Genomic DNA, 24,153 nt, shown 5'->3' on the forward strand with positions numbered 1-24,153 from the left:
AGAGGTTGCAGAAGATGGTACTGGAGACTAATATAGGTTGTATATGACGCATGCTAGGAGTCATGTTCGCACTTGGGTAGGTTGATACAAGAACATGCACATGAAAAGAATGTTATATTACACCAAACATTTGCATTAGTAGCAGTACAAAACTTCCCATGTTCCTCATAGTTCGTACAAAATCATAGCCACGCAAGGCTACTGAACCCGAAAATACAAACAAAATTTTACACGAGACATCAAGCATATACTCTACTGGACAGGTTTTTTTTAGATGAGAAAGAAAGAATGGAACAAAGTCCGGCTCCTTTCTTATCTAAATAGCATAGAAATTCCTAGCTAAAAGGAAAAGGAGCAAGGAAAATAGCATGCAACACCATGGTCAATTGCCTCTTTACATGAACATATATCAGTTCTAGACTAGATGCTTGTAGTTGCATCCCAAAGCCGCAGGAGTCCATTGCGACCACCACTACATATTCTTTTCCTATCCAGGTCAGATGCTATACATCTCACCTGCAACAGGAAATTAAGAATATTTTGAGCATGAATAATTCAGAATATCACGAAAAGAACAAAAAAATACAACTGCTCAGAGCATAAGAGCAGTTGCCCCAAGATTGAGTTGGAATGAGCCTTATGATATCTGCTACAAACGTTTATGTACAAGTATATCAAGCACCTCAGTTTAATCATTAGTACAGACCTACAATCATGCTTAGAGAAGTTGGATTAATTAAGCAAACATAAACATTGCATCAGTAGATATGCATCATGCCCTTAACAATTGATTCAGTACAATAGTAGTGAGTAGAAAACAATCCCAGGAGCATCACTGGCGGCGATCTCAGGTATACGGCATTCTTTCTAAAAGAGGCGGTTTTGGTATATATATATAATTATTGTGTTAGATCTTCTAAAGGTCATCAATATGTGTGGCCCTGCAGCACTGCTACTGGAAGAATAATTTGCTACGATTGAGCTAAAAAGAAAGCATTGCATGCATACCACTGCAGCAGTTTTCTGGGGAGTTCTGTAAAGCTGCCATCCTGCAACTTTTGATCCTGCATTTGAGAAGCCACCGAATCTTTCTTGTGGCCGATGGAAAAGAGACATAGAATTGTCAGCAGCACCAATCCCTAGCCAGTGATCACCAGCACTAATGGACAGAACGGTTGCTGTATGAAGTGTAAGATTCTTGACACATTTTATTCCTCCTATAAAAGAGAACGAAATGCTTTAGTTTTTCAGCCATGTGCAGTAGCTCAATGATAGACTTTATAAACTTCCAAACAAAAAAAACAGGAAAAAAATATGTCCATTCAACAAATGTATGGTAGTTGTAAAAACAGCAACCCTCACAAAACATTGTGAGTTTGAGAAATTTCCTAACACCCATCAATTTTCATTATCTGGTAAATCAAATAGTTCTCCAAACTTTTCTATAAGTTTCTACAAATTCCACTCCAAACAACATATCTCGCTAAGTACTTCTAAAGTCAAGGAAGAGAAAGAGAGAGAGAGAGAGAGAGAGAGAGTTTCACCTGGTGCAAACTGGCTTGCTTACACTTTTTTTCCTAATCTTGGCAAGGCTAATAGATAGACATAAATATATAATGCAATGAATTGGTACTAACAGCAAATACTATTAATATGTCTTGAAATCATTGGCATGGTGTATTGTTGCTAAACTGAAACCTACAAAATACTAATAATATGATATTGATTATTTAGTTAATGGTAAATCCAGATAACCTTGTATCCATTATCAAATAGGTGATTATTGGCAAGACACATTTAGATTACACCCGTGGACATGTGTTGATAGGCAATAAACATCACTCAAACAACCCACCGTAAAGTATGCAGAAAACCACACCCTAGTTTCCCCCAAAAAACAAGAAACAAAAATATCAATGCAGTAACCGAAATTAGGTTTACAATCACTAAGAACTCACCTTCATTTTCCCAAAATCGTATGAGCCCATCAGCTGAACCTGGAATAAATTAAGAGTCAGAAGCATATGACATGCAGAGTATTCAAATATAGAGCCACATTTCAGGCCACCCTGTTCTTAAAATGAGATATAGTCACATACCAGTGATAATTCCTTTGTCTGAAGGTGAGTATTCCACACATAGTATGGGACCAGCATGGCATGCTAACACTGCATCACATGTTCCCCGGTTAAGGGACCACACTCTAGCGGTCCAATCGTCACTACCGGTTATTATGGTATCTCCAGTCATCCTCATTGATCTTTTAGTCGGTAAATGATTTATGTCAGAGCCAAACATGAGTGTACACAGAGAGAGTTGAAAATGCAACGCAGAAATTACCTTATCCACTTTGTATGCCCTTGAAGCTTGAACATCTGCTTACTGGAACGAATATCCCAGACATGCGCCGTTCTGGTGAGCATAAACTTCTCAGAACAAATTCCAACCCAACTCACATAAATTTAAAAGATTGAAGTATCCAAAACCCTGTTAGGTTAAAAGGGTACATACACATCTCTTCCAGCAGCCGCCAAGATTCCAGTGGAATCATCATATTCCATACAGAGAACAGCACTTTGGCAACGACCCACAGTAGCAACACAAGTATCAGTCCGGACATCCCACATCTTCACAGTACCATCATGGGATGCAGTAAGGACACGTTCTCCTGAGAGCATCCGGACAGAACTAACCTATACCAATATTAAACAAACATGCTTCAGAGTTACTAAGGAGAGATAATGGATTAAATCAAATCTACAGCTAAATGTAAGAACCTCACCGGTGCCTCGTGGCCCTTCAGTTCTTCCAAAAGCTTAAAAGTCTGCTTATCCCAGACTATGACAGACTGATCATCAGCTCCAGAAACTATTTTGCCACGATCTGAACTGATTGTTCGAATAGCCCTGCAAATTTGAATAGATTGATATATAAAATCAGGGGACAAGTAAATGAAATGGACAATCTATAACTATCTCAAGAACGATACAAGAGGACAGGGTAAATGGCTTTAGTCTATTCAGTAAATTCCCAGAAGTATCAAACAGATGTATCATAAAAAAACCAGACACTGAAATACGATCAAAATGACAATGCAGTATTTAATAATTTACATAATAGCTACTACCTAGTATGCCCTTTAAGTGTTGCTCGAAGTTCAGAACCACGCAAACTTGGATCCCAAATTTTTACCTGTGAGATGTACAAAACAAACTACATGTTCAGTATCCACATCAAAGACAGATAAAGATATCATGTAATAATTTAGTATAGCTTAATTCAAATCAAGGGATGGTTGTCAACCAAATCGCATGAAAATACCAACAAATTCTAAATAAAGTGCACATGAACTTTTGCTTAGTTCAAATAAACAATAAATACCGGCTTTGGTACCGTTAAGAGGAAGGTAATGAAGCAATTCGGCCTCCAACAATTTGAATTCTAGCATGCAAATTTTGTTCTCAAGACATGAAATTCTAAAATTTCGAGGTGGTTTTTCATTTTTTCCCACTTTCAAATCCACCCTCATCATGGTCTTGCATCTAAACTTGTATATTATCAGCCAAATTTGCATTACTATTAATTTACTAGTGCATTTATGGAACTGGTTGACATGAATTTACTCGTAGCTCATGCATGTTGGAGTTGATGCATTTACTGTTATTAAGCCATTCAAGGAGCCGGTTTACTCTTTCACATTTGTTCCTTGATTCTTATGTCAAATGCTAGTGTGTGTTATTCATTGAAGTGGGTACTAACATAAGAAAAACAGAAAAAATACAGATGAAACTATCAAACTACTCCCTCTGTCCAGCATATAATCATAAAAAAAAAATCCAAGAATGATCATCCCGTACATAGCACAGTACGTTTTTGCCTTGGGTTTGGTTGCATGTGACGTTTCATTTCTACCACGAGTTATGTGTCAACCGTCTGCCGCTACGTATTCTTCCACAGGTGCTAGTATCTGTTTGTTCTTTCCTGTGGCGGTTGACGGTTGCAGCTGGAGTAAGTAGACGCAGAAGGGCTTAGGCAACAATCAAAACTGGATGGAGGGAATACCAAGCATGCTAACAGCCAAATATAAGCGGTCATGGTTACTCTTTTTTTAAAACTAACGACCAGTTCAGTAATTTTAGTAACAATCAAATATGGTTTCAATTGATGGAAACCAAGTACTAACAAGTTAGTTCTCAGTTCAAATCCTGCAGAACCACAGCTGATATACTGTTACTACTATTAGTAGTGCAGCAGTTATAGGATGAGCAGAGTGAGGTGAAGTGGCTGGACACGGTTCAGTTTGAAGCAAACTTTATTAATTCTATTGATTGCATATGGATACATATATAGCAGGACATAAGTCGGTTTGTATACCGACCATATGCCTATAGCAGCTGTGTGGCAGCTGTCACTACAGATATCAAATTGACTCCCTGGCAAGTGACAGCCTGCATCCTATCTTACTGACCAAGCAGAACCTACTATATACATATACTGCTGCTGCTGTGCACTAGTAAAAACAAAATAGACTACTTCTACTTGCTGTCAAGGACAGCTGCTCTTACTACTTGCTGTCAGAGGCAGCAGCTAGACTTCCTGTCTAAGAATATAGAGCACACCGACCTATATGTCAGCAGCCACCTAAAGACGTCATAAACTACTAGTACCTGCTTATCTAGCAGTAAATGCAAGGATTACTTCTAACAACTATTTCCTCTGGCGATTGACAATAAACCAACACAGCCAAGTTGAGTCATCTTTATCTTTTACTAGTTCCTGTTTTATTGCCTTTTTGTTGGCTTTTATCTCTAGCCTACCCTGACATACTTAGGAGAAGAAGGCTTTGTTGTTCTTATTTCAATTTCCAACTCCTAAAGCATAACAAAAGGAAAGAACAGAGTACGATGAAATGCTATCTTTTCTCAAGAACATAGTATTCTTTACTGTGGAGAGATGGTAGCTTTTCTCACAAAACACGCACACCAATTCCTATTTTAGTGTAATGCATCTTCCTTCTCTTCGCAAGGTTTATCTGTTTAATGTTGGCATAATTGAAGGTAATATGATTAACTTATGGATACTGGCCCTGAAGCATGCTGGCATGCCTGATAACAAAGTGAACTGTGATGCTAGAGCAAGTATTGCAAAAAGTAATTGAACAAGGATAAGTAGAACAGCATAAGCTTTAAGCTAACCGTGCAATCTGTGCTTCCGCTGATGAAAAAACCAGCATCTTCACGATCACCAACAAGATCCCAGACCTCCTTTCTTGTTACGCAATGAAGAGCAGTAATAGCACCTGTATGTCCTCTAAGGGTCCTCATGTTAGTTTGAGTTTTCTTTTGTGCAGCTGAGATGTCAGTTTTGCCCGTGGTAGCAACAGCATTTGCATCACCTGACATGATACAACAGTGGCTATATTAGAAATGTGGAAATATAGTCTGAATTATGTACCCACTAATATAAGCTCTATTGTATTAAGGTCCAATTTGGAACTGAGGGACAGTTTGGACAGCGACCCAAAGGCCCCCACATCGCTCTCTCCAGGGGGGGGGGGGGGGGGGGGGGGGCGCTCGGGCAGCGCCGTCTCCACCGCCGGACACCTCTCTCGTGGCTCCACTGCCTGGCCACTGCAGGAGCTCGACGCCGGCAGTATGTTAGAGGACAAGGAACGCGGTAGCTACATCTTCTGCCCCTCCCAGAGGAGCTCCCGGGCTAGACCTGCATGGGGCAGCATCCAGCCCGGTGCATGCGGATCCAGCGTCCCCTCAGCCAGATCTGTAGACTCTGCGCTTGGAGCTGACAACCGGAGGCTGGTGGTGGTGGGTCGTGGGCGTGGAGGCGCAGGCTGCAGGCCGGCTGCTCGGAGGACGGCGCGGTCACAGAGAGGTGGCTAACTGCGGCATGCAGGCAGCAAGGTGGTTGCGGCACAGCCACACGACGGTGGCTCAGAGGCCACGTTCGACGCATCTACACACATGCTATTGGGGCACGGCACGGCTGATTACAGCGACCAGTTGTGGCATGGTTTTCCATCTGCAACAGCTCCATGAGCTCAGCTCACAAGCTGCGTGCAGTGGAAGACGGCAAGCAATTTCATATGGCTTCATGGAAGATGCTGCATTTGGCTGCATGTGTTGGTCTCTGACCACATGCCGCGGTGCTTGTAGGATCAGCTAATGAGTGGTGGTGTGGCCCCTTTGTGTGGGTGTGAGGTTGAGCGCGTTGGGCGAATGCTCGGCCGGTGTTACCTGGAGCCGACGACGGCAACACTTTAGGTGATGTTCCCTTCCTTGGAAGTGTCGTCAAGGCGCCTCCTGTCATCTTGTGGGATTCTTATGAGGAAACGCCTAGGTTCTTAGGCAGGTGATGACAACTGAAGGCGTCACCTAGAGATCTTGCACAACCTAGTTGGATGTTGGTCCATGTGGAACTTTTTTGCTCTTCTGCAAGCTTTGGGTTTCGACGAGGCTGGGTTCTCTCTAGTTCCGCTACTTTCTTGTGGCGCATCTCTGATTCTCAGAGTGGACATGCAGTGGCAAAGTTAGAGCTGCTTTGGTTTGTGGGGTGCAACAAAGCCTGTTCCGAGTGAGTGTTGACATGTTAGGAGCCTTGGCTGATATTTGTCATGGGAAGTCAGAGCAGATCAGCAATGATGACATGCGGTGGGCTCCGTCGGTCGTGTCACCTTAGGGTATTTAATGGGTTGCTCAGAGTTAGTTGTCTAGGCTGTCATGTTTAGGTTTTTCCCCAGTTTTCCTTTAATAAATTGTGACTGTAAGATTTTTAGGTCTGGTTTCCCTCATAAACTAGGTCAATTCTTTTTCTTCTTAATTGAAAGGCACAGCTCCTGCCATGGCGTTCAAAAAAAATAGTATTAAGGTCCTCAGAAGGGCAGAGATGGTAGTAGCTGAAAACTTACTAGCTCGGTTGAAAGAGGTGGCTCTTAAACTTCTGTCTCTGCTGAACATACTTTGCACCCAACTTCGGCCCAGCCCAGATGCTTCAGCAGGTTGTTGGCTTTCATCAGACACATCAATCGCATGAGGTGAAGCCATGCCATATGACTGCAATGGTTGGCTTTTCCCTGTAGCAACCCCCCAATAGCCAATCCGGAGTTGTTGCAGATGTGTGAGCAATGCTCTAAGTTTGATCTGAAGAAGTGTAAAGAAAATGTAAGAAACCAAGTGTTTAAAGACACCAATTCTCAATGACAAGTTGCAGTTTGACTTACAAGCTGCTTATAACCCAAGTTGTTTCTCTCGGCTATTTTCTCAATCATATTCCAAGAGTCAATGTCAGGTAATCCCAATCCAGCCTTCATTATTTAGTAAAAAAAAAGTAAGTACAGACAAATGAGATTATTTTGAAAGAAATAAGATGATTGCGTCAAGTACCATGTGAGTTGCCATGAGAATGAGCTGTGCAGTAACTAATGTTACATAATTTGCTGACCTGAAGAGCAGAAGAAACAAAACATAAGATAAAACAGCACATGCAGCCTTATAAAATTCCTCATTAAAACCATACTAGAACTTTTATGCATACCAAAAAAACTATCCACTGCTGTCATAATTATGTTAAACCGACTTAATCCAATATTCTAAATCATGTTTACGATTTACATGGCTTTTTAAGTCCTGGATGTATGTACCTAGAAGAAAAGGGAAAGAAAATTTTAAAGTCGTTCATCTTGTGCACAAACTTTGTTTTACCAACGGATATTTTTAGGCTGCATCAAATTATCTCACCTTATACTACTTGTGCACAAGGCTGTGCATTTATACTGAGAATATTGTTCTTTCAGTTCAACGCATGGAATTAAAACAACAGTCTTACTATTAGAGAACAATCCAAATGCTCTACTTACTTATTGGAACAATTTTCCATCAAATATTCGAAGTAGCCATCCCAGAAGCTGCAAGAGAAGTCATAAACGAAGACACAAATTGATAACATGAAATAATCAATAAATAAGAACACAACAATTACAAATTTCTAAACTAGTGTAGTCATTCAGAAAATCAAGTCATATATAATCAACAGATCAAAAGACTACTAGGTGGTAGTCTGAACTTGCTATCCACAAACAAATTAAATAGCAGTGCCTCTGTTGATAACATATTTGTTTGAATTCCATGCAACTTTTCTTTTCTCGAAAACGCAGGAGAGCTGTGTATCATTATATTAAGAAGAAAGTGTTGGAACCAAAGCACAGGTTTGGGGCAGATTTCAGATTTCATTAGCCACATAAACCATGGCATGGTTTTGGGTACATATAGGATAGCAAACTTGCAACTTAAGAAAGCTACAACATATTCCAATCACTAAAGTAAAGTAGATGCTAACTAGGAAAAGAGAGATGATAAGGGTGCTGATACAGGCACCAACTACTCTAGATAAGTACAAGACTTATAGGTCTATTAGAAAGAAAGGGTTTTAGAACCCATCCAAACCCAACATGCTCACAGCTTTACATAAGAACACACACGCCTTTGGAAACACACACGACCTAGACCTAGGAACAGTAGCCTCCAAGGACTAGCCTCCAATTGGCGCAAGGGCAGCTAGGTGAGACACCCCAAGCCCTGGCCAATGGCATGCTCCATAGCTGCAGCTCTTCCCAAGCAGCAGTCAACACTGCAATTAAACTAGGACGGCCTCCAAAGAAAATGTAAGGGTTCTGATGGTTACAGATTGACATGCAGCTTCTTCTCATTTAGTTCATCGAAAAAAGTTCCTTCCAACTTAAAGAGATAGCTAAACCAGAAGTCCCTCTGATCAAAAGTTGTTTCAAGTGGTAAGCCTCGAACTTCTATTTGGATCATATATTACCTCAACTTCTCTCAATTTAGAAAGTTTGTGGAGTAACAGCATTACTTGGTGTTACTAAAAATGGTGGATCGCATGACAAGGCGCAAGCCCATGTGCTTTCAAGTCCATGTGGCAATCGGGAATGACATGGCAAACAGAAAGCACATGCCAGTTCATTGCTTCTGCTGGGCACAGCAACAGGTGTAACTAAGGTTTCGGAAACCTGACCAGTACCATAATGGTCAAGAAAACAGCAGCTATTCACCAATTACCCTCTGCAGTGCCAGTAGTAAATAAAGTATAGATTACAAGCAATTGAATAGTTACGGGATTTTCATGCCTCCTGACTGGTGTATGACCACCAGATACTGTCCTTTTGCACTCCCAATAAGGGTATCGATTATAGATTATTTTATGTATAAACTTTATTACTACTGAAAAGTTCCAAGGTAAGTGGCAAGATCAACATGGAGCAAATTGATTTACATGAATTTGAGAATTAAGCTCAATTTAATACGAAATTGATCAGTTTTCACACAAAGTATGACATACCGAAGCTCCTCCCATACTGACAATGATAATAGATGGCGCTGAACGTAATCTTGAACATTGTTTGGGTCTTTTCTGTACATTTCAGCAGAAACCTCAAGAGCATCTCTAATGGTCGCCAGGTCATTGCGGGAGTTAGCAAGAGTTATAGCCATCTTAAGCTGCACGTAAAAAAAAATACAATGAGGTTATTCATATTGCTTAGCTCTGCAATTATATAGAACATGTGAGTTTCATAACCCGGTAAACAATAGATGTGATGAAATAAGAATAGAAGAAGTGCTGAACAAATATGGTGAGGAAAATCTGATAAGGAAAAGCCTAGCGGCAGAATGAGATGTACTGCACTGCACTGGATAGCAAATATTCAAAACTAGGAACTAGAGTTTAAAAGGTGGTATCCTTGACCTGCTGGGGGCTAAGACAGCCCACGAGCATTGCATTAAGAAGAAGACCTTCTCACGCAAGTCGAGAAAATACCTGAACCCCTACCGCACCCATACACAGCGGCACCACAGCCCAATGTATCTAGATAAAAGGCATAATTTGATTCATGGTGGTATCTAAAACCAAACTTAACCCTTAGTTTCTCTATAATATATACTTCAAAACAACAACAATATCATGAACATAACATGAATCTAATGGCACCACTAATGTACCATGATATCCACAATTCCAGATGTTGCTAGATAAATTACAAAATTTGAATCTTGAAATGAGTGTTGACAAAAAGAAACTTGAGTAATACTTAACAAGAAATTATAAACCAGATAAAGCTGGTTTATTGGTAACCTCACCTCACACAGGTTATATTCACATTATCCTGGAATCAAACCTGATGAGTATCACCAGCTGGCTTGTTGGTTTATGAACGTACCACTGTACCAGCCATCACATCACACTACATCCTACCATCCAGGATACGACATCCAATGACTCGGGCAGATATCACCAATTGTAACTTGTAAGAGAAACTAGTACTTACACATTGAGGGGTGCAGAAATGGGGAATTAGAAATCTGACTCACCAGTTCTTTTACAGCAATAAACTGTTCATCAGTCAAGCGACATTGCCAGCCCTACAAAGGTAGCAAAGCAAGATATAAAGTGGATTAGAAAGTGCCCGAGTAAAGATTTATCAATTGCAAGATCCTAACAGATTACCGAATGAATATGCTCTCTGATGCATTCAACAAAGCCACTTCCCCCAATGCCTTCTGCATCAGACTCAATCAAAGCTGCAAAAGGAAGTTTAGGAAAAAAATAAAGAGAGGATATGGAAGGCACAGACAAATAGTAAACTCAAACTTCAGAATACCTAGGATGGTGCCATATTCAAAAGATGAGAGAGGATCCTCAGTGGCCCCAAGTCTCAGAAGGCGAAGCCAGAGTCCCTGGAGATAATATGCATGGTTTTAGTAATAACATGCTTACGTGCATACATAATAAACAATAATGGTAACTATCTCTGCCCTAGGAAGGGACAATCAGAATTCAGAACAGTACTTCATACTTAACCGAAGAGTTTGTGGTGGCCTACACAAAAGGTTGCACAAAAAATAGAACAGCAAAAAAAAATAGAATTGCAGGCATAATGAACGTATTACAGTGTTTTGCCTCAGAAACAGAACTACAAGCTAAATTTATACCAGTACAGAAAACACCGCTAGGCAATATCAGTAATGAAAGCTCATGGCACTGATATAAAATAGTGACATCTAAACATCTTCCGCTACTCTAGATTATCTCAAGATTGAGCTTTTCTTTGACAAGAGTTGAAACGGAAAGATTCTTAAAGCTGAAACTAAAATAAAATCTTTCACAACATATCAAGAATCGAGGTTTATCAGCTAGCCCAAGAACTAATATAATAATATCTAAATTAATTGCAATAAGGTCCGGCCCCAGTCGTGATCATTCTCACATGGGCTACGGTGCCGCTGTGTATGGGTGAGGCAAGGTTCAGGGGTTTCCTCAACCTGCATGAGAAGGTCTTCTTCTTAATGCAATGCCCAGGGGCTGTCTTACCCCTGCAGGTCGAGTTTTTTTTAAGAAAAAAATAGCTGCAATGCGTCAATAGTAGCTTGGTTACTTTGAGCTTTAAATTGAAATGTTACTAGATACAATTCCAACTTGGAGTCTCAATTCTTGTTTCATTTTGGTTTCAGGGTACTTTAGTTGTTTGCATATTAATAAGGTCATTTTTTAAGAAAAATAAATTCATGACATGCTCAAAGATCTGGACATAATTTCCATAATCCACAATAGTTTTGTATAATGCTGACAATAGCAATTTAATACATGCTAAAAAAGTGCATGAAACCCAATGTGTTGCAGTTGGGGTAATAGAGATGAAGGCGATAATTACCTGGAGCTTTACTTTTATGTCCAGAACCATCCTTTCTCTCTCAGCCTGTTGACCCAAATAACAAAATATGCACAAAAGATTATTATGCTGTTATTCATGTTGAGGGTCAATGGTAGAGATATTATTTCACATAGCAGGATGTCTTACCGCCCTCTCTCTTGGGCTCAGACTTTCTGCCTTTGGACCCCCATGTACTCGGACAGAAGGAGAACTGAAAATGGAAGTGATTGAAATAATAATAAATACATTGGAAAAAGAAATAACAGCAAAGAAACTTTTCAAGCATGCCTTCTTACCTCGGTACTTGCTTACTAGCCCCACTAGCTAACGCCAGAATCGACTTACGTTTTTCTTCTTGTTCTTCTGTTCTTGCATTTGCTGGAAACCTCTTATAGCAGTGTCTATTGCCTGGTTCTGCATATACAGATATAATATAAGGTTAATTATCTTTCCAAAACACTAGAAACCTAAGCACTATACATAAGTCCTTGATCATCAAGCATTATAGATCAACCATGGACCTCAATGTAAGGAGATTAGAAAATAAGATAATTATGCATGGATCCTTTAGGTCCATTTGGTTGGAGAGCAAGATGGACGTGATCAGTCCAACCCTGGTTTCAGGGATGGAATGGTTTTGTGTTGATGTTTCTTTGGAGGGATGGAACTGTTCAATGTTTGTATCTGGTTGGAGGAATGCCGATGATGCGACAACAACACCTGTTAGTCATCATCACTGTGGGACCAGCCTGTAAGTGAAACATCCTGTTCCTTCCCTTCTGTGAGCAGCAGCACCATTGAACTCCCATTGCATGGTGAAGTAGATCTGGGCTCAGGGTGCCAGCCATGCGGCTTCCAGCAGCACCACCAACTTCCCTAGTTCCATGTAGTGCTTGTCGTTGGCGGCGAAGAGGTAGAGCAGGCGGCAACAGGGGATGAGATAGATACGGACAACAGCAGCAGCCATGCGGAGTCGCATTGGTGTGAGCAAAGGTGGTGGCACGAGGCAATTATCGTTGAGCACGGGGAGGCGCAGCTGCTCCACCTCCTTGTACAGATCGCAGACCATGTCCATGGCGCAGCCGCACAACCAACCATGAAATGCGCAAGGAGAGAAATGGCAGAAAAATCCTGTGTGCGTGGCACTAGTGCATTCCACTGGTTTTTGGGAGGAGCCTATCCAGTATCTTAAGAAATATTCCCAGTAGGGGAGATCCCTCATGTCCATGAACCAAACACAATAGAAATTGCGATGCAATGGCTCCAGCCCAGCCCAGCCCACCAACCAAACAGACCATTAATACACAAATTCAGTACCTTCAATTAGTTCCACTAGAGAAACTTGGTTGTTCATAAAAAACAAATCCTACAGGATGATGAGTTAGATCCAATAAACTATATTTCATGCATGATAATCTGCATAGTTCAAAGTGTGCTCTTTTTTAGACGATATGATGCTAACATTACTCCAATTGACAAGGAACATGTGCAGCAGTGTGCATGTGAATGTTACTGGTACCGAGAGTAGATAAAATGATCCATTCAGTGCAGATGTATGATGCACTGTGGTTTATATTTTTAAGTGATATACCTTTGATTCTAATTTAGAGCTTGAATTACTAGAGCACACAATTAATTGTTACAATAAAAATGGAGAGAATAAGTGCAGAATAATAAAAATTGAATACGTACCTGAACCTTCAATCTCAGGATTAGCTATTGTTATAATCTCAGGATCAGCAACTTGAGAAGGAAAAATGGTTAGAGGGTTTTGTCCTCTTCCAGTTGCATCCTGCAACTTATCAAGAAGGTTGTGGGCATTTTCTTCTGCACTGTTGCATCTCTCCAGATAATCCAAGAACCCCTGAGTCTCCAAAAACTGCATAATCTGCCAAACAAATTGATATTTAAGTACTCACTCCAGGCCATTTTCCTTGACATTTAGACTTGAGCACACAGAACAATTATGTATTAACACCTTTTTCTTTTGCATGTATCCTTGACAGAAAAAACAGAAACGTCAAATTCAATGGAACAGTTAGAGTGACCATTGTCCACAGTGATAGACAGAGAGGGGCGGGGGGGGGGGGGGGGGCAAGGACACCCTGCCTGCGCCAGGCCGGCTGTTGCTGCTGCTGGTGGTCGCGCCTAACCCTGCCGCCGCCCTCCTTGTTGCTGTGGCGGTTGGACGAGTTCTGCTGACCACCCAGCATGGTGTCTTGTCCACCATGCTGGAGAAGCACGGGTTGAGGCCGCATAGGAGGTTGAGGACCAGTTGCGACGGCAAGATAGTATGGCCAACATCGCACGGGGCATCGGCTACGTTCTTCATGTGCTGGCAGTAGTCGAGGTCCCCTGCTTCATAAAGGACAATACCTCATGTAGGAAGACCTTGTGGGGCACCTTGTTGGCCAGAAAGGGGCCCTCGATGGTGACCCAAAGCTGGTGCGCCGATTGATCTTGTGCCATGGCAAGGTCCTAGACATCTGCAGCAATAGATCCGAGAAGCCAACTGTGGACGCAAACAGGAATCATCCATGATCCACTGGGGATCATTGGGGTTGGCCGAGACATGGTCGTCTATGTGGCCACGAAGTCCGAACTTCCCCAGCAAGAACTTGAAGGGCGCCCACTTGTGGAAGTTTGGGTGTTTCAGCTCGAGGACAACAAGAACATGAGAGCAGACAGCAATCATCGCGTAGGGAATGATGACGATCAGCTCGGTAGTGAGATTGCCCATGGCGCCGCTGGTGGCGGAGGCAGAGTTTGTCGACATCGCGGTGAGGAAGACCAACCAAGGATGGATCAGGAGGGGCACCGATCGGGCAAAGAGGAGCCACGATAGGGAGGAACGAGCGTGCTGGAGGGAATCATGCGCAGGGAGAAGGACGCGAGTTGGGTGGCCACGCGGCCATGGATTAGGTGGCGCGGGAGAGAAGTTATGTAGAGGAAGGAGTCGGAAGGGGACCCGAACTCTTGATACCATGTGGAGAATTAAGGGAACACCTCACACCCGTTAGGGAGGTGGCTTTCATATATGTAGTCAAAGTACAAATAGGAGTACAAGTTACATGCTATACATGTGTTCGAGTATCTAATAGAGATGCTCTAATAGTTGAAGTGCTAATCAAAATCATCTAACACAGAATTCAGACCCATTGATCAAATGTGATTAAGACCCATTGATTGCACCTTGTTGTGGACTCCTTTTTGGCAAAAGTTTCAAACATGGACCCAATGATCCTGGGCAAGAAAGAATGATTACTTGTGAAATTGCACAGTAGGATGGCTAGTTGCCTGGCAACGACATATTGGATTTTCTATAGCTCAGCGGGTTGACAATCATAGTGTAACAGTTCAGTTCTCCCTGGAAAATGGGCAGTCGTGGTGCTTGACTTGTGTTTATGGACCCCAAGGTAATGAGGACAAAATTCAGTTTCTACAGGAATTACGGGATATTCGTGCAGCATGCCCAGGACCATGGATGGTGGCTGGGGATTTTAATCTAATTTACAGGGATGAAGACAAGAATAATACCAATTATAACAGCGCAATGATGGGTCGTTTCAGGAGGCTTATCAATGATTTGGCTCTTAAAAAGATACCCCTGCGTGGTCGCAAGTACACATGGTCAAACCAGCAAAACTCTCCTACCTTGGTGAAATCGGATCGAGTGTTATGTTCAGTTGACTGGGAGGAGAAATTTCCCAACGACTTACTTCAGAGTTTGGCTTCAGATGATTCTGATCATTGCCCTCTCCTGCTGAGCCTCCAAGATAATAAACCAGGATGACCCAGATTTCACTTTGAATCCTTTTGGACCAAACTTGATGGTTTCCAGGAGGCTGCTGCTTCAGCTTGGGCTTCAACCCCTGCTGGTCCATGCCCTTGTTTAACTCTGAACAAGAAATTCAAAGCTGTTACCAAGGGCCTGCAGAGTTGGAGTGATAAGGCGGTGGGACAGGTTAGCTTTCAGCTTGCCTTGGCAAGACAAATTTTGCATCAGTTCGAGATCGCCCAAGACAACCGACAGCTTTCCCCTGGAGAAGTATGGCTCAAGAATAATCTGAAGAAGCATAGCTTGGCCCTCGCATCCCTCAAGTGCACAATGGCTCGCTTACGCTCAAGGATCAACTGGCTCAAAGATAGTGATGCTAATACAAGACTCTTCCATATGCACACCCGGCACCAGAAAAGGAAGAATTTTATTGGTAAACTTATTACAGGAGAACAAATTTGCACCAGCCATGAGGACAAGGCTGCAGTCATTGATGATTTTTATGAAAACCTGCTGGGAACCTGTACAGTTAGGGAGCACACAATCAACTTGGCTGATTTGGGAATTAATGCACAAGACATGTCGCAGCTTGAACTTCCCTTCACCGAAGATGAGGTGTGGAGGACGATCCAGCAGTTACCTTCAGATAAGGCCCTCGGGCCGGACGGGTACACAGGTCGTTTCTATAAATCCTGCTGGGCTATTATAAAAGAAGACATCATGGTAGCAACTTCAGCGGTATGGAGCAGGAAAATGGTAAATTTTGAAACTCTAAATTCAGCTTACATCACCCTCCTCCACAAAAAAGAAGGTGCAGAACAACCCAAGGATTTCAGGCCCATAAGCTTGGTCCACAGTTTTGCCAAACTAATAACAAAGCTGCTTGCTAATCAACTTGCCCGGCTGCAACAGATTGTCTCTCCTAACCAAAGCACCTTCATAAAAGGGCGTTTTATGCAGGATAACTTCATGTTAGTGCAACAGGTAGCAAGGTACCTTCATCAGCAGAAGCAGCCCCGAATTCTACTCAAGTTGGATATTTTGAAGGCATTTGATTCTGTGTCCTGGCCCTTCCTACTTGAGATATTGCAGCAGCTCGGTTTTGGACAAATTTGGCGGGATATAATCAGCAGGCTGTTATTTTCTTCTTCAACTCAAGTCTTGTTAAATGGGATCCCAGGTGACAATATTGCACATAGACGAGGGCTGCGGCAAGGCGACCCCCTCTCCCCGATGTTGTTCATCCTGGTTATGGATGTATTGGGGCACATGATTTCGAAGGCTGAAAGTGAAGGCTTGCTGCAGCCACTACCTAGGCGCAGCTTACATCACAGAATACACATTTATGCAGATGATGTGGTTATGTTCCTCCGTCCAGAAGCTGGTGACATTGCTGTAACCTCGGGTATCCTCAATTTGTTTGAGAAGCAACGGGGCTCAAGACAAACTTAAAAGGAATGTGTTGCCCATCAGATGTGGCGATGCGGAGCTTGCAGTAGTGCACAACCTGCTGCCCTGTGCACTCACTGACTTCCCATGCAAATATTTGGGATTGCCCCTCTCTTTGAAGAAGCTTACCAAGGATCAAATTCAGCCTATGATTGACCGCGTTGCTGATCAGCTTCCAGGCTGGAAAGCAGAATTGATGACCAAGGTTGGAAGAAAGGTTCAAGTTCAGTTTGTGCTCACTAATATGCTCATCTATCTAATTATGGCATTGATTTTCCACCTTGGGCTATTAAAGCAGTGGATAAAATTCAGCGTGGGTTCCTTTGGAGAGGCCGCAGAGATGCAAAAGGAGGGCACTGTCTCGTTGCTTGGGGTAAGGTTTGTATTCCTAAAGAACTTGGGGGTTTAGGAATTTCAGACCTTAAATCCCTTGGCTGGGCACTGCGAATGAGATGGGTCTGGCTACAAAAAACAGAACCACATCGTCCATGGGCTAGGCTAATCTTCCAATTCATGTGCCAGAGCAAGTCAGAGCCTTCTTCGCAGTGGCTGTTTACTCCGAAGTTGGGGATGGAGCGAACACCCTTTTCTGGACAGACCGTTGGCTCCATGGCCAATGTATCACAGTTCTTGCACCTCGTCTTTTCGCCGCCATCCCTAAAAGGAGGACCAAACAACAAACGGTCCAGGATGCCCTCACCAACCAGACTTGGATTTCTGATATAAAAGGGGCTCGCACGGTTGGTGTAATTGTTGATTACCTCCTCCTGTGGGATGTCCTATCTGATTTCTTTTTGCAACCGGATGTTGAAGACAGACATATTTGGCGGTTTTCCTCAGATGGACAGTATTCGGCCAAGACTGCATACAAGGGACTTTTTGTGGGATCTACATCGTTTGAGCCTTGTGAAAGAATTTGGAAGACTTGGGCACCGCCCAAATGCCACTTCTTTGTTCGGTTGGTGGCTCACAACCGATGTTGGACAGCAGATCGCCATGGACTCCCTCATCCTGAGCACTGCCCTTTATGTGATCAGGCTGCAGAAACTATTGGTCACCTCTTAGTCCAGTGTGTCTTTGCAAGAGAATTTTGGTTCCGCTTCTTTTCTCGGATTGGACTCCAAGCTTTTTCCCCACAGTCCACAGAAACATCCTTTCACTCATGGTAGGAGAGAGTGAGCAATGCTACTAGTGACATGGTAAGGAAAGGAATCAACTCTCTCATAATCCTGGGAGCTTGGACCTTATGGACACACCGCAACAGATGTGTTTTTGATGGTGCAGCCCCCAAGTGTTGCAGGCGCTCTTGCTGTAGCGGAAGATGACAGAAGGTCGTGGTCTTTGGCAGGGGCTCGAGGATTGTCCCTCTTGGATGCCCTCGCTCCGGGTGGTTAGCGCCCTGTCTATTGTGGAAGTGTTTTCGCTGTCACAGGCGCGTTAGTTTCTTAGCAGCAGCTGCTGCTGCTGCTGCTGCTGCAGAGTTTGTGTGTGTTGTGTTGTATGGGTTCTTACCCCCCCTCCTGCGTTTTTGAGGAAAAAAATGAAATTGTAGGTACAAATAATCCACCTGTATCATATCATTTTCTAGTTTGAACTAAAATCACTTACACAATCCACAGTCAATACAATCTTAACCAAGACCCCCAACTACAATATCTGAAATTACCAAATCACATAACAGCCATGGATATGGATCTCAACTCTGTGGGCAGCCTGGTCGATGTGAGTTGCTCGGCCATGAATCCTCCCTGCAACAGCTCAGTGGCAAGCTATCCTTGCGGCAACAGCTAGGAGACATCATCTTCCCTCCGGTTAGTGCCTTGTGATGGTTGCCTGGCATGACGGTGCCCAAGCAAGCAGAGGCGCGGAATCATGAGGAGGGGGTGGTGGTTAAGAGGCATCAGTCTGGGTCTATTTCGTCATCTTCAGTTTCTTCTGTTGGTGGGGTTTAGTTCCGGCGCCCGGGGTTTAAGGGTGGAGCGAGAGCATGTGGGAGCGAGAGGCGATGGGAACAAACAAGTCAGGGGAGAGAGGGGGCGAGCGAGACCGAGGGGGTTAACACCAATGGCAATTCCTTGTAATTACAGAGTGCGTGTATGGGCACTTCAGTTTTCAATCAGCAACTCTACATAGAGAGCTAGGTTTTCACCTCTCTACATTTTTGTAATACGATTAGGGGTGCTCCAATGATCTGCCACTCTACAAACGTCTTAGAGCTCACCTGTTTGGCAGGGATCCACATAGCTCTATTGTGGAGCTCGTCTTGAGCCCTGTCAAACAAGCCCCAAATTTGTCTCTTGCTCATATACTCTTGTCTCCTAAACCACCCCTCTTTGGTTTTGGTGACCAATGAACATAGAATCTAAAGATTGTATTGTATAATGTAGTTTATAATAACTAAGGTAGTTGTGCTTTAGAAACACGCAGCTAGGTCTCTTCTTGAAACCCTATAAGATAGTAATTAAAAAACAGACAAAATACCATATAAAGAAAATTACAACAGCAGTTGAGGAAACCAAACAAACTTTCCCATGTTCACCATTAAATTCTTTCCTCAGACATCTCAATTGTACACTAACAATTATGACAGCATGAAAAAGAAAATAAAAATGAGTAAGCACAAGTTGGAAGCATACCATTGACATGGACTCGACAGGCTGATTAGTTGCTCGAGAACGCTTTTTCAGAAAAGCTTGAGAATTGAAACCAGTCGTTGAAGTAGTATCCTGACAAGGGGGAAAAGGTACTCCTAAGTTACCACTATGAACATTATAAATGGCTGCTTCAGAAGTTATTAGACATGATGTCTTACAATGAAGTTACGGTAACCACTCAGGATCTGTGCAAAGAATCTCAAAAATATCAGCCTGCATAAAAAAGAATATCAACTAATAAAACATGCTCCTACTGAATGTTATGCTGAAACAATTTAACTTCTTTCACAGCATCAAACGGAACTACAAGACCTAAAAATAATGATTCCCAGGAGAATGGACAAATATTGTGAAGCATTGGGAGTAACATCACAAAGAATTCTAAGGTCCCTATCTGACTAAGGATGAACATATTATTCTTTCCAGATTCCAGTAGTTTCTGCATTGCTTATGACAAAATAATTTATACCCACTGATTCTGGTATCATGTGACACAGAAAATGGCAAAAACAATCCAAATATCTAGCACATGTGCATATGATGGTGCAGGAACTAAATGTACTAGCAACTTACTCATCTCTATTCATATCTAAGGCAGTATTAAGCAGAGCATGGTAAGCATAGGAAAGGAGAATAGAATTACCTAAGTTGGAAATCATGTTCCTGACTCCATGATTTTGTGCCAGCCCTTAAAGAACGGTCACTCATATTGGCAAGATTGACTTTCATGAAATCAATTCCCATGACATTGGGTTGTAGTAATTTTAATATCTCACCACGAAGGAAGCTATGTTCAGTTTCTGGTATTGGAGGAATTTCTTCTGACGTTGTTATCCGGTTGTATTCAAGATCTACCACCACTACCTGCAGTCATATACCTTATCATAACAATGTTGAAATGCATTGATTTGAGAATGTGTCAAGTGTGATAGATTAATGCAAGTATTAGCTGTCAAACCAAAAATGAATTAAGACAACTACACCATGGTTAGAAAACAGCTAAATATAAGCAACAAAAGAATCTTTTATTTGAAGCATGCATGCACATAACCAAAACAAAACTTCTCTTAAGAGTACTTTGAATAGGTACTTAACTAATTAGAATTACTTGGAGTCGATACAAAATTATCCTTGAATAAGTAGTCATATTATCATAATGGAAATTATTAACACATCTGGAAGAAAACCTAGTGCCCTCAAGCTCTAAATATTAGTATAATTACAAATTCTGCAAAAATCAAATATGTTGGAAGTTCAAGCAAAGCGTTATCGCTTTGGAAGATTCTTAACATGTGTTGCACACACCTCCGACTTTTATGTTGCAAATCAAATAGAATGAAGATGTCTCACTCAAACATCAGTTGTGAATATCAAGGCAACCAAAACTACCTTTTAAGAAAAAAAATAAGAAAGAAAATCCTGTTTCATACCAAATAAATGAGAACTGATATATCACTACAAGAGAAAAAGAGCAAGACCAAAAAGTTTAGCAAATGGAAAATCTTGTCTTGATTTTACAACTTACACCATCCATTGTCACCGCAGATGTGTCAACACCAGAATGAAGTCCCATCATGTAGGGTGTCGGGGCATCAATGTAATCAACCCCACTAGAGAATATTATTGGAATATAGACATGCTGCAGCAAACAGAATAAGCTATATGAATTCACTCCATGATTAGGAACATAATATCAGCCAGAATTATGGATACAGATATAAATGAATTCCTCGATCACAGCAGTTGTTTTCCAAGGTACTTTTCAAGTCCAATGAAAAAGTTTATGAAACCACATATGTGAGTGAAACCTACCTGCCACCTAATTGGGTATATTAAATGGCAAATGGCTTCTGAAACTAGAGTCAATAGAGTATACCTGCATTATTATCAAAGAGAAGTCTATCAAACGCATAATAATTTCATCATTAATGGTGGCGAATGTGTCAAGAACTCTTTCATGTCTAGGTAACACATGCAATGAAACAGTTCCTTCACTTATGTGGCTATGACATGCAGAGATAAGGGTGAGATACAGCAAGGCACTTTAGTCCCAAGTAAATTGGAGTAGGCTAGATAAGGATGAACTGATAGGAGGGACCGAGGGAGGAAAATGATCAAAGTTGCTAAGTGGAAAGTGGGGACAGAACAATCAAATACTTATTTGATCGAAGCAATATCCTTCTTTCAAGCAGGACAGCAGTAAAGAGCAGTATTAGTTTATCAACATCCAGACACTGCACCAATGGCTGGAACGATATCTGCAGGCACAGAAAAGCTTGATATAACCAGTCTGATGTGAATAAAACGAATGTATTCAATTTAACATAGGAATTATACTGCAAACAAGGCTGAATAGTGTAAGAACAAATCAAAACAGGAAACATACATCAGCGTGGGGAAGCCATTCTTTTGGAGGAGCTTCCGCAGAAAGAAGACAATTCTCAATGGCAAATAAGACACGATTCTTTCCTGGTGTGGGTAATGTCACATGTGACACCATATGAGATATTATGTCCCACAAAGGCTTGCTGAAATCCGATAACAGAAAATTAGATTCTGAAGTAGTTGGTACTTGAAACAAGCACATACAAAGCACATGAATACTAAATTTACCTACACCCTGCAGGAGAAAAACAAAGAACAAATATTTCCTCAAGGGCATCACGAAGGACTTGGAAACTAGGAGAATGGGACACAAGGCAGATGCATTTATCAGCAAAGGAGTTCGCTGGAATTTGGTAGGCTTCAATTATATCTTCACAAATAGGATCCCGAAATGCAATACAACTGACATAAATTTTTGAGCCATCTCCCTCTACAAGAAATGACAACATAATTAAAAGGGTGACCTGTATACAGCAAAGCAATAGCAGTTTTGACCATAAGGCTTGGACAGTATACTACAAAATTTATACAAAATATTATTTTCCAACCAGACATATAAATCTGAATGGCTATGACATGTACCTGTTAAAACTATAGGATAACTACGTGGATAAGTTGAGACATCATCTGTGTCCAGCCCTGAAGAATATATTCTTACTCCCGCTGGCAAAACACACTGCATTTGTGACCATTCAATGTTACATAGGATCAGATTCACAAATCCAGAGGTAAAAGAGCAATTTAAAGAGAGATTAGATATCATTTATGTTAAAAAACAGATTAACAACAAATCAACGATCGAGAGCACGCAGCAGCAGTGCAGCATGAGCCCTGCAGGAGGGCCAACAGGCAGGCACAGGGGAGCAGCAGGCTAGTATGCAGAGAAAGCATGTTCTGCAGCAGGCTAAGACAATTTCATCACCTCCACCTTTCATAATTTTCTGGCTCCACCACTGTGCTAGTGAGGCAGCCACATAAACACACGATACTAGCAATAAGCCCGCTGCATAAGAGCAGCATGATTCACTCCTTACAATCAGTGTTCTTTTTATCGAAATGAGCAACAAGCCACCCCTAACCAAATGCCGACGCTGAATGCACGTGTTTCGGTGATCCCCAATTCGGTCCATTCTACTCTGCCGGGAGGGAACTCGACCGGAATTCACCCAAAGCAGATCAACGCTCAATCAAATTAACGGGGCGAGGGGAAGGGAGGAGAGGCAGGATCTGCAAACTCACGGTGGGGAGCTGCGGCGGCGGCGGAGGGTACAGAGCGTGGTTGGACGGCGGGAACTGGTCTAGGAAGGCCGACATGTACATCTCCTCAACACCATGGAAACCCTTGATGCCATCCAGGGACCGGATCTCCGGGCCCAGCCCGCACACTACGAAGTACTCGAAGATCCGCGACGACGATCCCATCTCCGCCGCCGGAACCGGAGATCACCGGCCTCCAGGGAGGTATCCTCGGTGAAACGGTTGGCGCCTGCTTCTCCCTATGGTGTCGGCTCGCTCCGCGCGCGAGCGGGAGGAGGGAGGAAGGCGGTCGAGCGGAATAGGAAGCCAGATGGTGGTTGCAGACTTGCAGTGGAGGAGGACGAAGGGGGACGAGGTCCGGCGTCGGATCGTCGTCTGTTCTTTTGACCCGTTAAGGATTCAGAGGCAATTCGTTCGTTTTCCTCTCTTTTGTGTTTACTTTTAAAAAATGACGATGGTGACGGAAGATACTTACTTGTTGAAATTTATAACGGCTAAATAAAAAAGGCCCTGAGGCGAGGAATACTCAAATTTCATATTCACTGCCTTCAAAATAAATAATCTTATACGGAGTAGCATTAAAATTTTATCTTAAAATGTTTAATATTCCCACTTTTCAATACATACTCTCTCTTTTCTTAATACATTTTTTTATATTTCTCTCTATCTCTATCATTCTTGGTTTCTATGCACCACACATTTTCACTCATCCTAATTTTTATGTCCAAATCTAAAACTTCAAATATTTTAGGACAGAGGAAAGTATACAGAAGTACTTTTTCCGTTTCAAATCATAAGATATTTTGACTTTTTTAAACACATATCTTTTATAATGCATAGTGGCAGAGTTAGGATTTCAATCTTAGATATTCTCACATTAAGAAAGTATGGTATAT

At 42.1% G+C, this 24,153-nt stretch overlaps 1 protein-coding gene across 1 annotated transcript; it reads right to left on the reverse strand.

The window, feature by feature from the left end:
- On the reverse strand, positions 96–23,664 carry LOC110433463 (DENN domain and WD repeat-containing protein SCD1). The gene is made up of 31 exons (XM_021455636.1): positions 23,240–23,664; positions 22,583–22,676; positions 22,229–22,430; positions 22,002–22,143; positions 21,773–21,873; positions 21,428–21,491; positions 21,141–21,254; positions 20,259–20,479; positions 19,774–19,828; positions 19,598–19,687; positions 13,427–13,622; positions 12,031–12,148; positions 11,882–11,945; positions 11,735–11,779; positions 10,685–10,760; positions 10,531–10,604; positions 10,395–10,445; positions 9,367–9,524; positions 7,871–7,918; positions 7,398–7,455; positions 7,235–7,318; positions 6,923–7,154; positions 5,196–5,395; positions 3,128–3,192; positions 2,783–2,906; positions 2,512–2,693; positions 2,341–2,412; positions 2,100–2,260; positions 1,959–1,997; positions 1,009–1,217; positions 96–516 (listed from the first exon to the last, which is right to left on the reverse strand). Exons 1-31 carry the CDS (start codon positions 23,420–23,422, stop codon positions 421–423), a joined length of 3,618 nt encoding a protein of 1,205 aa, XP_021311311.1. The 5' UTR covers positions 23,423–23,664; the 3' UTR covers positions 96–420.

The sequence above is a fragment of the Sorghum bicolor genome, chromosome 3 (assembly GCF_000003195.3).
Source record: "Sorghum bicolor cultivar BTx623 chromosome 3, Sorghum_bicolor_NCBIv3, whole genome shotgun sequence".
Taxonomy (NCBI): Eukaryota; Viridiplantae; Streptophyta; class Magnoliopsida; order Poales; family Poaceae; genus Sorghum; species Sorghum bicolor.